The sequence below is a fragment of the Tetrahymena thermophila genome (genome assembly GCF_000189635.1).
Source record: "Tetrahymena thermophila SB210 genomic scaffold scf_8253891, whole genome shotgun sequence".
Classification (NCBI taxonomy): domain Eukaryota; phylum Ciliophora; class Oligohymenophorea; order Hymenostomatida; family Tetrahymenidae; genus Tetrahymena; species Tetrahymena thermophila.
This window is the reverse complement of record NW_002475961.1, coordinates 270,375-287,777: the sequence shown is the minus strand read 5'-3', so window position 1 is coordinate 287,777 and position 17,403 is coordinate 270,375. Positions and strand designations below refer to the sequence as shown.

At 22.4% G+C, this 17,403-nt stretch overlaps 7 protein-coding genes across 7 annotated transcripts; 4 read left to right on the top strand and 3 right to left on the bottom strand. All coding sequences in view use genetic code 6, as the record gives it.

Annotated features, from left to right (window-relative positions):
* Positions 1 to 285: 285 nt before the first annotated feature.
* On the bottom strand, positions 286 to 2,148 carry TTHERM_00683310 (copine protein; the record flags this gene model as incomplete). Its single annotated transcript, XM_001027367.1, has 2 exons — positions 286 to 985; positions 1,238 to 2,148. 2 exons carry the CDS (start codon positions 2,146 to 2,148, stop codon positions 286 to 288), a joined length of 1,611 nt encoding a protein of 536 aa, XP_001027367.1.
* Positions 2,149 to 3,616: 1,468 nt separating this feature from the next.
* Positions 3,617 to 5,065, top strand: TTHERM_00683300 (Gtr1/RagA G motif protein; the record flags this gene model as incomplete). The annotated part of the gene is made up of 7 exons (XM_001027366.3): positions 3,617 to 3,645; positions 3,734 to 3,959; positions 4,021 to 4,159; positions 4,220 to 4,307; positions 4,484 to 4,583; positions 4,648 to 4,969; positions 5,034 to 5,065. The coding sequence occupies 7 exons, from the start codon at positions 3,617 to 3,619 to the stop codon at positions 5,063 to 5,065; spliced, it is 936 nt and encodes a 311-aa protein (XP_001027366.2).
* Positions 5,066 to 6,121: 1,056 nt separating this feature from the next.
* On the top strand, positions 6,122 to 10,216 carry TTHERM_00683280 (hypothetical protein; the record flags this gene model as incomplete). Its single annotated transcript, XM_001027364.2, has 8 exons — positions 6,122 to 6,261; positions 6,395 to 6,949; positions 7,062 to 7,451; positions 7,708 to 8,299; positions 8,348 to 8,572; positions 8,730 to 9,044; positions 9,097 to 9,825; positions 9,893 to 10,216. 8 exons carry the CDS (start codon positions 6,122 to 6,124, stop codon positions 10,214 to 10,216), a joined length of 3,270 nt encoding a protein of 1,089 aa, XP_001027364.2.
* Positions 10,217 to 11,003: 787 nt separating this feature from the next.
* On the bottom strand, positions 11,004 to 11,468 carry TTHERM_00683270 (hypothetical protein; the record flags this gene model as incomplete). The annotated part of the gene is made up of 1 exon (XM_001027363.1): positions 11,004 to 11,468. One exon carries the CDS (start codon positions 11,466 to 11,468, stop codon positions 11,004 to 11,006), a length of 465 nt encoding a protein of 154 aa, XP_001027363.1.
* A 558-nt stretch (positions 11,469 to 12,026) lies between these two features.
* TTHERM_00683250 (transmembrane protein, putative) lies at positions 12,027 to 12,768 on the top strand (the record flags this gene model as incomplete). The annotated part of the gene is made up of 2 exons (XM_001027361.2): positions 12,027 to 12,433; positions 12,498 to 12,768. The coding sequence occupies 2 exons, from the start codon at positions 12,027 to 12,029 to the stop codon at positions 12,766 to 12,768; spliced, it is 678 nt and encodes a 225-aa protein (XP_001027361.2).
* Positions 12,769 to 12,911: 143 nt separating this feature from the next.
* On the top strand, positions 12,912 to 13,475 carry TTHERM_000683249 (hypothetical protein; the record flags this gene model as incomplete). Its single annotated transcript, XM_012800906.1, has 1 exon — positions 12,912 to 13,475. The coding sequence occupies one exon, from the start codon at positions 12,912 to 12,914 to the stop codon at positions 13,473 to 13,475; it is 564 nt and encodes a 187-aa protein (XP_012656360.1).
* Positions 13,476 to 14,719: 1,244 nt separating this feature from the next.
* On the bottom strand, positions 14,720 to 15,820 carry TTHERM_00683240 (alpha/beta fold hydrolase; the record flags this gene model as incomplete). The annotated part of the gene is made up of 1 exon (XM_001027360.2): positions 14,720 to 15,820. The coding sequence occupies one exon, from the start codon at positions 15,818 to 15,820 to the stop codon at positions 14,720 to 14,722; it is 1,101 nt and encodes a 366-aa protein (XP_001027360.2).
* Positions 15,821 to 17,403: the final 1,583 nt, after the last annotated feature.

Here is a 17,403-nt window from a genome sequence, read left to right as displayed (position 1 = left end):
TCTAAATAATCATTCAGAATTATTTGCTGATCTGTGAGAATAACTAAGTTGAGGAATTTAATTTATTGAAATTTTAATTAAATTAATACAATAAAAAAATGTTTTGTAAAAAAAATATAAATTTTTTATTCTAATATGTAAATAAGAATTTTAAAATGGTTTCAAAATGATTTTTCATATTAAAATATTAAAGATTTTTAAATGAATAAAATAAATAAAACATTTTAAAACATCTTAATAGTTATTTAAATTTGAACTTAATAGTAATCATTATGATTGCCTTAATCAATTCATAGCTACTTAGCATGGATTAATTAAAGGTGCCTATTAGGGTTTTATATTATTTGCTATCATGTATTACTCTAGTTGAGTTGGAATTTCTGCAAGTACTTCTTTGCAAAGTGCAAAACCATTTCCTTAGAAATTTCTAAAAGGAACAAACTAAACGAAATCTCTTATAGACTGCTACCCTTTAGAGTTAGTTAATCTTCCATTATCACCATCTAATCTATTCATGTTTGTAAAATCAGCATTTCCTACTCCAACAATAACTACAGATAAAGGAAGATTAGAAGCATTAACTATGGTGTCTATAGTTTCATTCATATCATGAATCTCTCCATCTGTGATAATTAGCAAAACAGTATATACTTAGGATCCATTTTACTTGAGAATTTGAGATATCCTGCAAGCCTCAGTTAAAATGGGGTTAAATAAAGTAGGTCCACTTAAACTTACATGTTAAAGTGAATAACTGTAAAGGTTCAAAATTTCTCCTAAACCAAAAGCTTCTATATTATTTGGTTACCCACTCAAAGGGAAGCAATGCTAAACATTAGGAAAAGTGTAATTAGGATAGCGAGGAACTCCGCCAAAGCCAAAGCAAGGAACCTTTTTATCAAAATCATAATCTAATAGAATTTCTCCCACAGAATGTATAGCTTGCTAATACTAATTCATTACCTATGGATTCATGTAATGTAAGCTATTTAATTAATTAATAAATTTGAAGCAATCAATAAAAAGAAAATAAAAAAAAGATACAATTTATTAAATTAATTTATCATCTTTGATTGAAATATAAAAAAAATAAGAAAAAAATTTCGATTATTAATTAAAATAAATAAGCTCGAAATTGATTCTGATATTTTGTTGTAATAAAAGTTTTGTTTAATTAATAACTGGCTGAATCAAAAATTTAGAAATAAATGTGTTGTTAAATAAAATCAAAAATTACGATTAAGGAGTGCTTACAGCTCCATTTGATGCAGTAAAATCAACTGCTACCATCAAATTCAATTAAGTATTTCCTCTGATATATTGCAAGAATGTTGGTTTCTCTACATAGTCATATCTTGTCAATACTATAGTGCCTGGTTTCTTTATCTTTGGATTAGTAAGAATGAATTCTCTTTTGCCTTTATTTAATTCATCGACTGTAAAAGTAAATTCGCCAATAAATTAGTGTTTTCCGCTTTTTTCCCAATCCCAGCATTCCACTTTAATTGGTCTGAAGAAATCTCCACCACAAAGCTTTCCCAAAGAAAGCTCACAAAGCTTCCAAATAGGATTTAGATTATCTTTTACAACTTCTGTCTCATATTCTTAAATAAAGGTATTTTAATCTTTGATTTTTTTGAAACGTAAGAATGGATCGCTTTTATCAAACCAGCCATCTGTATTTGTTAATTTCTAACCCTGCCATTAAGTAATTATAGAGCTATTACACTCGCTGACTTTATCTGAAATAATAATAATTTTCGATTTTTCTATCTTTTTTTATGTTTTTTTGTTAATAAGATCTAAGATGAGTGTATTATTTCTAGCACCTACTATAGCCCCAATAGTAGTTTAACAAAGTCCAATATGATCTGCGCTACCTTTGCCATCATCATCAAGTACCTCTAGCAATATTTCTTGCTTTTATTCGAAAGTGTAATCTACTTAAAATATCTTTTTGAAGTTTGGATTCAAACAATCTTTTACAGTTTCAGTATGACCTATTTCATACCACTAATTTGTTTAATTGTTTTTCATCTTAAATGACACAAAAGGATCGCTCTTTGAAAATACATCAGCGTCTTTAAGACTTCTACATGAAATAATTATTTCTATTTTTTAAACAAGATCACTCTGCAATCCAATCATCTATCTTCCTTAAAATAAATTATCGTTCGTTTTTAATTTTGTTGCCTAACTAAAATATGAATTAAAAATATATCAATTCTTATTATCATAAAATTATTTATTTATTAATTAATTAAAAGACCATCATAATTCTAATTAAACTTGTTAAATATTTGAATAAAATCTGATGTTAGTCAAAAAAAATTATCAATAAGTTAGTATTTAATAGTGAAGTGAGAATCTTCAATTTTTTTATTTCCAATTTTTCAAATAAATAAATACATAAAAAGTTTTTATTCAAACATATTCGTTTGAATTGATTTTTAAAATTTATAATTTCTATTATAAATTTATAATGTTGTAATAATGAGAAGAAATTAACTCTTTAACTTGGGGGAAAGAACTTTTGAGGGTTATTTTGAATAAGGCTATTTGCTTGTGAAAAAAATTTTTTTGCAAATGACTATCAAAAATTTTATATTATACAAACTCCCCCAATGGAAAGAGTTAATAGAATAATTGCTTAAGCAATAAATAATAATTATGAAAATAAAAATAAATGATTAAATGTATAATGTGTCATTGGAATCTATAAAAGAGTTTTTTTTGTTTTCCTTTAAGAATAACCCTTTTTATATAAATTAATCAAATTATTTTTGTCTTTTAAGAGAATTATATTTGATAAAATATAAACATTTTGAATAAAATATTATAATTATTAGAATTATTATATTTAGATGTAGGAAAATAAAAGTTTCAATGTCACAAAAACGATAAATAACTGGATGCCAAATAATTGAGTTTTTCCTTTACTTTTTAAATATCATAATTTTTGATATCAACCTTTACTTTATTTAGAATTAAATTATTGTAGTTTAGTTTCTTTTTTTAATTTAAAAATAATTTTTAATAAAAAAATAAATTTTTGATAAGGTTTTTGGATTCAGATTTTTTTAAAAGGTCTAAAATATAAAATAGAATAAATTCAAATTAATTTTCATTTAGTCTATTTTTAATTTTATCTTTTTTATATAAATTATAGGTTGAATGAATGATATTTTTTTATTGAGTTTTTAATATTTATTTAATCTAGTTTATTTTGTATTTTATAATTTAAAAATGAAAAAAATTCAGAATTTTATCTAACAATAAACTTGATGAAAAGTTGTTTGTATCTTATTTGTTTGTTTGGATTATTTTACGATTAAAAAAAATATGATGAAGAATTAAAAGATACATATTTAATTCTACGTCAAAAAACAAACATCAAATTTATACAAAACAAAGTAATATATTTTAATTCAATGATATTCATTACTTAACTTGTTGTATAAAAGAAAATTAAGAGAAGAGATAATCGATCAAAATTATTAATTAAAGCTAGCAAAGCATAATATCATAATAGAACAACAAATAAATAAATTATTTGCAGGAGTAATTAAAAAAAAGCAAAGCAAAGCAAGATTAATCAAGTCAAAAAGTCAAGAATATGGACGTAGTATTTTTAGGTTTATCAAAGTAATTTATAAAAATAGCAATAATGCGAATAAAATTGAACTTTTTGGCTTAAGTTAACACTTTTTTTATTAACTTAAAATCTAATTAGAGCTGGTAAGACTAGCATCATTAGAACTTTAACTTCCAAATGCTAGCCAAATTATCAAGCAGTCTTTGAAACTACATAAAAAGTAGAAAAATCAGAATTGACAATAGCTGGAAACCAAATTAACATTTATGATTTCTATGGTACCTTTTAAATTGAAAATGCCAAGCCAGAAGAAAAAGAATACTTGAAAAAGTGTGCTTCAATCGTATACATTATTGATGGATAGGTAATCAAAAATAATTAATTAATTTATTAATATATTTTAAAAATAATTTTAACTAATTTAGAATGAAACTTATGAAGAAGCAGTAAACTATTTTGAAAAATTGTTTGCCGAAATAGTAAAAATTAACCCCAATTGCAATTATCATTTCTTTGTTCACAAAATTGATAATGATGGTTTTGCTACTTTAGATAAAAAAACTGGTAAATTAAAATAATTTGAACCAAAAAAAGATTAATATGATTATTTTAAAAATATAATAGCTATTATAAGTTCAATTAAAGGTTAGCTCATCGACTTCTTTAATACCTACAGTAATTTAAAGCCTAATTATGATATTAATTTAACAAAGTAATTCAAATTTATTAAATAATATTTTAATCAATATTTAACAAACAAACAAAAAGCCAATAATTATATATTTAATTAATTGTGATTGTCCTATCTATCAATTAATAATATGTTGTTTTTAAGAATAAAATGGATAATTGTTTATTTATATTGGTTTTTGTATAATAAATAAATAGCTGGTAAGATCAATCTCTTTCTGAAGCTTTTAGTAAAGTTATCCATAAGGTCATTCCTCAAGTATCTTATATTGCTTCTCTTCTTACTTCTCTAGTTACTGTAAAATCATTTATTTATTTTATTAAGCTGTAAATAAATTAATATTAATAAATGATATTAATAGAACTCTAAAATGGAAAAAGCTTTCTTGTTCGACTAGGTAAACAAATTATATATTGCCACCGATGCTGGTCCTTTTGATTAAAATACATATTAAATGTGCTTTGAAATGATTGATGTCTTTTTAGATATTTCTTTCATTTACGATCCTACTGAAAATGGATAAATTAAAAATTCAGAAGGTTCATTAAGCATTAAATTATCTGACAACACTGTTTTATTAATGAAATCCTTCAAGGAATATCTTTGTTTGATATGCATAATTAAGCAAGAAAACTACGTCAGACCTTTCATTATTGATTATAACATTGATGAATTTTGCAAAGGTAAATAAATAAATAAATTGGTCAAAAATATTTATCTTAAATAATAATTTATATTAAAATTAAGGTTTGGAAGAAATGATTAAAGTCACTAAATGAATGATAAGCTAGCTGATAAAACAATATAAAAGTCTTCTTCAGAAAATAAAATAAATTCTTAATTTATAAATAAATTACCATATTAAATTTTGTTTAGGATACACATCTATCTATCTATATATTATTTTAGTAATTATTGGTTGCTATTTTTAATAAATTTTAGAAAATACTTTTCAAAATGTTTAAATGCTAATATTATGAATTTAATTTTCAATTTATTTATAACTGCTTAACAAAATATTTAATTTGGTATTTTATGATTATCTTATTTTTATTTTTATATTTGTGGTCAATTCTTCAAAGATGATTTTAATAACAAATGATTTAGATTCAATAGTCAATTTGAGGTTTATTTTTCAATTTTCAAAATAATAATTTAATTTATTCTGTATTGTTAGTTCTTTAAGAATACTTTTAATCTGTTAATAAAGGTTAATAAAAGTATAATATTTTTATTTAGATAATATTTATATGTTAAAAAATGTAAAGAATTTAAAATTATTAGGTATTTTTTTTTACATTAATTTTTAAAGGATTTCCTAAAAAAATTTATCAAAAGTAATAAAGAGATATTTTACTTTAAATCCACATTAAATGTTCTCATAACTTTAAAATATTATTTAAAATGAAGCCAATATTTGGTATTTGATATTTTTGAGAAATGTTCATTCAATTAAACATAGATGAATTTAAAAATATTATTTTGTGACAAGGGATTAAGTTTTTACTGGAAAAGCAAGGCTCTGATTTTTTATCATACACAAAATTGACCACAAAAAATAGTAAAGATTTGTTAATTTTTTTCAGTAAATTTTGCAATGATTACTCTTGATAGTTTAATATGGCTTAAAGTTGAAATTCAGCAGAATTGAATTATATATTATTTATTGATATTATTCCAAATATTCTTTTTATTACTAAAACTAAATTATATATATTTTTCATTCATATTCAATCAATCTTTAATTAAATCTTTAAAGAAGAACCAATAAATAAAACAAATAATTTGTAAGAAACACTAAATAAATATCAAAGGTCTTATTATAATATAATCTAATGAGTTTGCAAAATGTAAATTTAAGTCCTCCTAGAAAGTTTTTTAAAATTGAGACTCCCAAAAGAAATAATAAAAGTCTTTAGCCATCAGAGAGGATTTTATATTCAAATGCCACCATCTCTCCTGTTGGGAGCGGAATGTAATTAATATTCTTAATTTATTACTCTTTCAGCAGTTTTCAATGAGATTGGTGTAAAAGCTAAATAAAATAAAATAGATAGGAGGGTTTAACCCAAGGTATCAATTTGATCATTTTTATTTTAATGAAAAAGATTTGATAAAACTCAAATAAGAGAGTCTAAGAGTGTAACTAAACTTGGAATGACGCATAGTAAATTGTTTCTACCCTCTATAACTCCTATGAGAACATCTATATCTATTAGAGATTTAAGCGATCGAAAATCTTTTGATATTAAGCCATCTCTCAAAAAAATTAATGATGAAGATAGGCAATTTATGAGATACTTTTAACAAAAATTCTAGAAATCTAAAAATGTTAAGGATGCTCTTGATTCTTCTCAAGATTCAGATTTCTTCTATTAAAAAAATATAAGTCTTCCTGATGTAGATTTAGATATATTAGAAAATAAAAGCACGCCACAAGTAGTAAGAGACAAAAAAAAAAAGAATACAGTTGGATAGTTCACTTAAATACATTTTTTAGATCACTAAAAGTAAATAAATAAAATAATCTAAGAAAATTAAATGTTTAAAGTGAATGATTCTGTTTATACTAACTTAATTAAATCTCAAGAGAAGGTGAACCTTCTTCCTAGAAAGCTTGGAGTTATTAAACAAAAAGGTTTGGAAAGTCTTATCCAATTAAAGTAAGCTTATATTACACTTATAACCTTAAATGTTATTTATTTCTTTTAAAAAATAATCTAATAATCAATTTATTTTTTGCTTGTTTTCATCATATTTACTTCTTTGTAAAAGTCATTATAGTTTAGGAGATAAATACGCATAAGCATTTTCTCAAAGTATACAAAGTGATGATATAAAGGATAAAATTAAGAAAATAGAATTGATGAATAATGGTTTAACAGATAAAGGTATCGCCTAAATACTCAACTCTTTAAGTTATAGTGTTGAACTTTTAAACTTATCATAGAATACAGTTGGAGTTGAGTCTGCAAATAAACTAATTATGATTTTAAGAAACTATTAAAATTCTTTATCTAACCTCAACCTTGATAACACTAAGTTGGGAGATTAAAATGCTATAAAAGTCCTTGAGTCTCTAAAGAAGTTACATATTTTAGATTTATCTAATAACAGATTAACTGACGAATGTAGTTCAGCGTTAGCCTTTTGTATTTCTACTAGGTAAAAGCAAATAAATATATTTATTTTAAGTTTTCGAAATAGGTGTATTCTATTTTAAGCTGTAAATGGTGTGTTAAATTGATGATAAAACATTTATTTAAAATTTAATGAAGTCTAAATATTTTATTATTCATCCATTAATCATTAAAGTACCAATAAAAATAATAGTATGAAGATAAAATTTTATTTTTATAACAAAAATATTACTCAAAACAAACTATTTAAGTAAGATATTAATTAATTAAATGATTAAAAGGTGTCCTTTAATTGAACTTTATTTGCATTGGAATAGACTAACTGGTGTTTCAGGTGAAAAAATAGCCAAAGCTTTATTTGATAATTCTAATTTAAGGGTTTTAGATTTGAGCAACAACTCTCTTGGATTATAGAATGGAGAAAATTGTGCTAAAGCATTTTAGTCGTTATTTGCATAAGGTGAGAGTGATCTTATTCATATTGACTTGAGCAATAATAGATGGAATAAAAGTCATATTCAAATAATCTAAGAAGGTATTAATCAAAATAAGACAATATACGGATTTCATATTGATAGTAAATTCTCTTATGTTGATGAGTTTGGTTTCTTAAATATTGTTTAAAGTGATTAAGATTTGATCAATAACTTAGTTAAGCAAGAGAATTTAAAATAAATTTTAGAACATACAGAGGCCTAACAAAAGCAAATAATGTCTTTGAGCACAATACAAAGTTATGCAACCAATCATCAAAGAATCAATGGGTTAATTCCTCTTTCTTACAATCAAAACACCTAATCCGATTATATTAGTGATTCTGTTAAACAGAATGTTTGTTGGATCTGTTAAGGTTGGTCTGAATAAAATTTTATGGTAAAATTAAATTAAAAAATAAAAAAAATAATTAATTTTAATTAAAAGTGGAGAAGTGGTGAATCTGGAATGTCTTATGAAGGACCAATATACATTCTGTTTAATTTTAACAACTTTAGACCTATACCAATGACTAAGGACGAGAATGGAAATTTTGTTGCTAAAATGATGTGTCCTCCAACAAAACAACTTTAATATTTTTTCTCAACTCCAGATGGTGACACTCATGCAAAAGACTAGCCATGTATAAAAAATAAAAATCCTTTTTTAAAAGTAAATAAACTGTTATTTTAATTTTATTATTTTTATTTCTATTTTTTTTATTGTTTGATTAAAATATTGGTTTTTTCGAATTTTTTTTTTGCTTGTTATTTAGACAAAAACTATTGTAGTTACTTATTTATTAATCAAAATATTATTATTTATCTAGGATATTTCTTTTGGTTCTGAGGTGAAAAGAGATATTATTATTAAATTCTTAAATATTAAAACTGTAAACAAATTTGAGTAGTGCCTATTTTCTAAATATGGAGAACCTATTCATATTACTATCTAACCTAGAGAGGAAATAGTATATCCTTTAGAAAAGCCTAAACCAAAAAAAAAATGGGCAAAAGAAACATCTGTGTTTGCTAAGTACTAAGTCGATAATTAAATAATTCTAGAGAAAGCTATGGATGCTGATTGGAACAACTCAAAAATACCTAGGTTTGTTAAAGATCTAAACGATAGAAATAAATTATTTGTAAATTTCATACTATTTATAAACTCATAAAATTATTAATAATATTTATTAGGAATTGTTGAAGCCGCACTATGAAGGAATAAAAGCACTTTATAAATACTATTCTTCATTTAGTCCTATTGGTGATGTTTGGGCTATATCGAAGCTTCTTTTTACAGAAATATTTACAAAGTCAGGATTAGTTGATAATAAAACTCTTAAATTAGCTGATCTAGAAATTAAATTTATATCAAGCAAAACTTAGTAGAAGAAGGCTCGTAGCCTTATACCAGAGAGAGGTATGGTTCGTCACGAGTTCTTAGAGGGAATAATTAGGATTGCAGAAGAAAAATACATGATAAATGGTGATTGCACAACTTATTCAGAAGCTGTTACTCACTTGCTTAATGATGGGTTTTTGAAGGTAATTGCTGAAGTAGAAAATCCAAATCTTTGGAGAGATGAAAGATATTGGAATTAAGAATGTGACTTCTGCTATAAATATTATATGCAAATACTAATGTGCATTTTTGAAAACTATGAAAATACAATACGTACAGCATTACCAGCTTCAAAATATTTAAATCTCTTTGAATTCAAGAAAATGTTTACAGATACAAGTATACTTTCAGATGAGCATGCTAATGAGAGACATATTAATATTGCTTTTAATTTTTCAGTACAAACATAAACTGATGAAGTGTATGATGAGAGAATATTGTAACTCCATTTTATTGAGTTTTTAGAAGCTATAGCAAGAGCAGCAGAGAAGTTTTCACTACCTCCATACAAAAATAAAAATGTATTAATTTAATTTAAAATTTAAAATTTAAAATTTTATATTTATTTGTTAATTAATTAAATACCAGAAGAAGGTTTATAATGAAGGCTAGAAAGAGTAAGAAATGAGTTGGGAAGAAAGACTACAATAACCTCTGCATAAGAAAATAGAAAACCTCATAAGACTTATATTTTATGAAGCTCTGCCACCTGAAAAGAGCGAACAATTTGAACTGCATGAGCTATCAATATTTGATTAAAAAGAAATAAACGAAACAACAACGGCTCCTTTGAGAGTTAAGAGCAATTTTGCTGCAAAGATAAACCAATAGCAAGCAGATGGATAAAAGCCTGCTGGGTTACAAAAAGTGACAGAATTACTAAAAAAGACTTTAAAGCTTAGTAAATAGTGAATGATGTAAATAATAAATAATAATTTTCCTTTTAAAATAAATAATTAGAACAAACTCTTATAATATTTACTACTTATTTATTATATAAAATATATAAATGGTGATATTACATCAAATTATATTTACTCTATTTATTTAGAATGTATGTATGTATATGTTATTTAATCAGTAATTATATATATAGCTTATAATCAGAAATGTTGATGAATTTATTTTTCGGCTAATAAAATTAGTGGTATGAGAATAAAAAATTGAGTTAATAAAATTTTTGATAAATTTAGCCATTGAACATTTAAATATTTAAAAAACATGTTTTTATAAAATTATTAACTACCCTCCCAAAACTTTTTTTAAGGTTCAAAATTAAAAAATAAAATTTTATATTATTGGGGATTTATTTAACGGATTTTTAAAAATCTATAAATATATTAAGTAAGTCCTATGAGGCAAGGATAAGTAATGAGAGCCATTTTTAATTAATTTTCTTGAAATAATTTTTTCAACATAATTGAAAAAAATGGTAAAACTAAAGGTTTTTAAAATAATTAAACATTATATACATATATATAAAAAACAGTAGATATTTATAAAATTATTATATTGTAAATCTATCTATCTATCTATAAATTTGAAAGTAATTTTATTTTATTTATATTAATTAACTTATTAGTATGCGATATTGTATAATAAATATTTTTATGTTTTAACAGAAATATTTTGCTTCTTCACCAAACTAGCTAGCTAGCTAACTAGTATAAGTATTTTAGCATTTGAAAAAAAAAAAAAATCATTTTTGCCTATTATTCTTATCATGTTTTCCTAATACACTAAAAAGAATAGATAATTCAGCAAAACCTTAAGGGTTACCTTTCTGCTCATAAAATGCTATTTAATCATCTTTGTGATATTCTGCTTTCTATTCATTTTAGCAATATTCAAAAAGCTATTTCACATTAATTTCAAATTCATAGTTTTTAACTTTGATTGGTGTAGAGTTAATTTCTTCTGCAATAACTTTATATTTTAAGGTATAAAATTTGGTTTCGTTTGTGACTAATTGACTTATTGCCTTGCCTATAACTATTTATTTACTCTAATCTATTGTACTACATATTGTATATCTTTTCTATTAATTAATATCGCTACATGAAATATCATAAACATCATTAAATTAAATTTGTAAGTAAGCTTCTTCTTTTTTCTAAATAGAAATAGCTCTTTTTTTTATAAATGATAAAGTTGATATCGACATCTAAAACTAATTTACTTTTACTTTTTCTAAATTTCTATCAATCAATTAGTAAATTAATAAATAAATACTTGTATTTAGAAAATTAATCAAAAAAACTCAATTACATACAGCAAAGAATTACTTATAATTGAATCTTGAAATTTATTATTAATATTATATGAGATGATTGATTTATTATAACCAATATTTACTAATTAAGATCTTAGAAATTTCATCAAAGTATTGGCTTAAATAAGATACCAATTGCATCGATATTTTAAGATTAAAAAAAAGTAAATTAAATTCCTGACAAAATACAAAAATACTTATTCAACTTTAATCACTAATTTTTATAAATAGCTTCAAATATTAGAAAGGTCTTACTTAATGCATAATAATTTAAAATCATAATATTTCTTATAAATAAATTAATAATCAAATGAAAAAGTATTAAAACAATAACACTCGTTGTATTTGAAAATAAAAATAATTATTTTTTAATAAAATATTTAGTGAAGATTATTTATATGAATATATTTAACTGAATGTTATAAAGGAAACAATAAAATAAATAAATAAATGAAATAAAAAAAGAAAATATTAAATTTATTACTTATTTTATATGAAAGCGTTTATATATTATAAATTCAATTATATGTATGTAATATAATTATTAAAAGCTTTGATAAATTTAGATATATTATTCAATTTTTTATAAAATTTCTAAAAATATTTATAAATTTTGTTTAACTTACCATTCATTCAATAATTTTGTGGGTTCTATTAAATTATAGGCGGTTGCTAATAAATTTGTTGATTTTGATAAGGAATTTAATTTTGTTAAATAGAAGGATAGTTTGGATTAATAGGCTAATATTACCCTTAAAATTGCTAAGGTTATTAAACAAAGTTTTAAGGATATTAAGGAGGAACTTAGTTTTGTATAACATAGTATTACTGTTGATTCTGAATAGGTGCACTATTTAGTAATGCAAGATTTTATTACTATAATTATCTGATTCTAGATCTCATTTTTATGATAACTATTAGATATAAAAAGCTAACAATTCCCCCTAATATGCATCCACCCAATTATGTTCCAAATTCATTTGACCAAGTTGTAACTTTTAACGAAGAAAAATTTAAGCAAGTTGAATCTACAGAACCACCACTACAAGCTTTAATGAGGATTAATTTTGCATATGCTAGAATTGCATCAGATTAATCTCCAGACCTTGAATTTAATTATGAGCATGTTGGATAACTTGATGAAATTTCCAGTTATGTTACTATGTAGGTTCCATCATAAAATCCTTCGTGATTAATAAAGTAGCCTAATATTTTAAATTATCATTTTGTGAAAAGTTTTTTAAAATAATAACTTTAAAACTTAAAAATGTCTTAATTATTAATTGATCATTTAAAAAAAATTAATTACTGCAATATTAATAGGCAATTGAAACTATGATACTCACTGCTGCAAGCGAATAGGCTATAGTGAGAGATAAGAAAATGGAAAATCCAGCTATAAATAGCTTACTTTAATAATAACGATTTAATTTAAACAGGAAGAAAATAGAGGCAGCAATACAAAGTAATATAGCGACTGAACTAATGATTACAATTATTTAAACAGGCTAGAAATAATAATCTGAATTAAGTTAGCCTGATGAAACTATACATAGTATAGCTGCTACTGTAGCCAACAACGTTAGTACATAAAACATGATTATCAAATTTTTAGACTATTTTTTGAAGGTATCATATAGAAATACTTCAGATGATCCTTAAACTAGCTAATTGTTATCCATTTTATTAATCCTAAATATTATTTTGAAGAAAATTAAATGTTTTTGTTTATTATACTTAATAAAAAAAAGGAAATAAAAAATATATTGTTGGAGATAATGTTAAGCTAAATACATAAATCTATATTTTCACTCAATTAAAGATTTACTAATTATTTATGGTTAATTACAGGCTAAGCGAATAAGTATAAGCATTTAATAAAAATAATTGAAATTTTGAATATCGACATTAAATAGCTTGGTTTCAAATAAATCTTTTATCAAAATAAGGTTGATTATTTTTATCTAAGTCACTTACATTATAAATTGAATTTAATTTGCTTATTATTTATACAATCTAAAATTACAAATTGAGAAATTAGTAATCAAGAAATAAATAAATAATTGCTGATTTACCTCTTGCCATTTAACTATCAATATTAAATTAAATTTTTTAGAAATATTTTTCTTCATTTTTTATAAATTAATTTATGTATAAACATTAAATCATGTATTTAAATATATAAACTCAAAGTATAAACAGGATAGGAGCAGTGGAGGATTTTGAGACTTTTATTATAATTTTAATAATACTCTGTCCATATTCTAATAAATTAAAAATTTTCCATGTTTTCTCTTTAAGATTTAGAGAAATAAAATAAAATTTAATTAATCAACATTTATATAATAAACAGATGCAAAAAATACTATCAATTTTAAAAGAGCAAAAGTAATAAAATTTAAAAAGTGTTTAAATTACCAGGTACTAAAACTATTTTTTTTATGCTCAAAAATATGTTAATAAAAAAGAGATAGACATAGAGTCAATAAATTATCATACAAAATTATCACAATTTATTATTTCAAGCTAAATTTTAATTGAATCCCTATATTAATTCATCATTAATAAATAATTTTATAGATTTTTATATATACTCGCTTCTAAATTTCTTTATTTTAAATCGTTTTAAATATTATTAGCAGCCTTATTAAAATCAAAAATTAATAGATAAGATTATGCAGTATATCATATTATCTTTATTTTTTATTGAAAAAAAGTTTTCCTCTAAGTTAAGCCTTTCATTTTTTAATTTGTTCTCTAATTTAAGCCTGATTTTTTTCAGATTAATTATTTTTACCTACATCTTAACTTAGAGGTCTAATTTTACATAAATTATACTAAAAATAGCTATTAATCAATTAAAAATTAATGATCTAAGTATTATTTAGTAAATAAATTAATATTTTATGAAGCATAGCAAATAATTACTAATTGTAAACTGCAGTAAAATTAAAATTAAAATTTTTAATTTGATGATAAAAACTAAAAAAAATTGTGTAATGTGTAATGAATACTTTATAGTTAAATTTGATAAAAGAAATACTATTAATTAATTAATTAAATATATATACAAGAATTATAATATATAAATGTTTTATTAAAATTTTGTTATTTTTTTATTTGATTAAAATGAGTTTTTTATTTCAGTAAAAATAATTTAAATAAGGATTGAGTAATAAATTAGCTATTGTTTAAGGTTGGTCAAAATATAGTTGATGACTGGCATTTTCTATGTACCTAAAGGTACTTTTTAATTTTTTTGAAAGACGAATACATCCAGTTGAATCCATCCAATCTGAATCTCCAAAGTAAAAGTGAACAGTTTAATTAATTTTATTTAAATTTTCTTCAAATTATTATTCTATTGACAATTTTGCCTAGATAAAAGGGAAGGTTATTAAGCCGTGAATGAAATGATCAGTAGATTCAGGTAATTAGTATAAGTTATTAAAGTAATTTTGCCATAATTGCTTTTCAGTTTTGTTATTTGTATGAATTTTTTTATTGAGAGCTTTACCGATGATAAATTTAGATGGCACAAACCATTTTCTAGTTAAATCTTAAATAGTAGTCTTAGTGTTATGCTACTTTCTAACATACTTAAGAATCATTTTTTGTAAAAAAGGCTAGTTATTAACATATCTCTAGAAATCATTCTCGTCAATTAAACTCTCAAACGGATTAGTTTGGGTACCAGCCATTGGTGAAAGTAAAAATAACTCAGTGACTTATTCAGAATATTTAACTGTGTAATTTGCTGATATATATCCACCGAAGGAATGTCCAACTAACACAAATTATTCCAAAGAAAGTTAAATTCTCCATTGATTTATGGACTCTACAAAAAAGTCAATAATAGACCTAGTATCGTTATCAACGTTAAAGTTTTATCTATCAGAAAGACCCATACCAATAATATCTATGGCAAATACATGATATTTTTCACTTAATTATTTTAGTATTTAATAATAAGTAACAGCGCTTCCACCATATCCATGAACAAGGACCATAACTTCTTAGTTTTATTTTCCACACTCTAGTGTGTGGATAAATGTTTCTGTATTTCTAAAGTTAAAGTATACATCTTTAATTTCAATCGATTCACCTAAAGTAAGTCCAGAGTATTAATTCAAAATTTGACTTTCTAATTTCAAAGTTTATTGATAAGTCTTGCTAGATTTTATATTTTTCTAGCTCTCATTTTAAGGGTTTTGATTTTAGAAGAAGTAATTTAGGAATTTCATCAAAAATGTTAGCTATTTGTTAATTTTAAGATTCTTTTTGTGGGAAAATATTCTGATTTTTGTTTTAATTAAATTTTAATTATAAATAAAGCTATATATCTTCATTTAATATATAATTCAAAATAGTAATAGAAGGAAACCTAAAAATAGATAAAAAAAATTACAAGCCTTGATAAAAGCCAAAGAATAAAAAAGTTAATTAATTGAAATAGAAAAAGAGAGACAAATTAAAACTTTAATCACATAACATTTATATAATATTTTCTATTTTCTAATCTAAAATTTATAAAATAGATAAAATAAAAGTAAGAAGATTATTACTTCTCCAAGTATTTCATCGCAGATAAATTACATTAAAATTCTTCAAAAAAATTTTTGGCAATAAACTATAAACAAAAAATAACTAAAACTATCAAATGTACAGTTGAAAAGTTAGTAATTATTTATTTATTATGAGCACATGGTATTTTTTTTCTTAATTTTTTAATTTATTTTTTTTTGATATAATGCTATTTCAATAAAGTCATAAAGAAACAACTTATTTTTCTAAGACTTAAGATAATAAATGCTGAGTAAGATTATTTTAAAATATTCAATTAATATTACTTTATCCTTTAATAATTCAAAAGCAACCTATTTAATTATAACAAAATTTTTTCTAAAACTCAAAATAGAAAAAAAATTTTTATTTATTTTTTTGGCGATTAAAGTTTTTTAAAGTAAAAAACAATTGAATTTTTATTTCAAAAATAAACAAATAATTATTATTTTTTAAAAAATTAAACTTATTAAATGTTGTATATCAAGATGTGGAAAATTATTTTTTATTTTATATACTATATCTAATTTTTTCGATTAATTTATATCAAAATGTTTTAGTTTATTATTGAGATTGAAAACAAACATATAAATTTTATTACAAAAATAAATGAATGTTGATTTAATTCTTGAAATTTTATTTCTAATAAATCTAATCAATTATTTTTGGAAAATTTTCATTATTTAAAGTATTGTAAAGTCTGTTTTTTTTTTCATTTACTCTTAACATTAATTAATGATTAATTTCAGATATTTAAAATTTTACTTAAATTTCTTTATTTATTTTTGAAAATGTAAAACAGATTGCATATAAATTATTAAGATAAACAAATTTAATGTTAAAAAAATAATCAAATACTTGTGTTTGTTATGTCATTAGCTGGTGTTTAATTTTAAATATAAAAATAAAACCTAAATTTTTTATTTATTTTTGAAAGTGTAAAATAAATAACATTTATATTTAAAAAATCAACAAATCTTATATTAAAAAAATAAGCACATACTTGATTTAATTCTTGAAAAAGCAATTTAGCTTTTCAGTTTTAAATTAAATATGCCAATTTATTGACAAAAAATGTTCTATTTCTTAAAAACTTAAAAAATGTTAACTTATTAATATTGATATTAATTAATGTTAATATTTTTTAAACTTTTAATTATTGTTATTTGCGAACTAAAAATTGATTTCATCTTAAATAATTCACATTGATTGATATTTAATTCGTTCTATAATAATCTTTCTAGTATGTAGTCAAGATAAAACC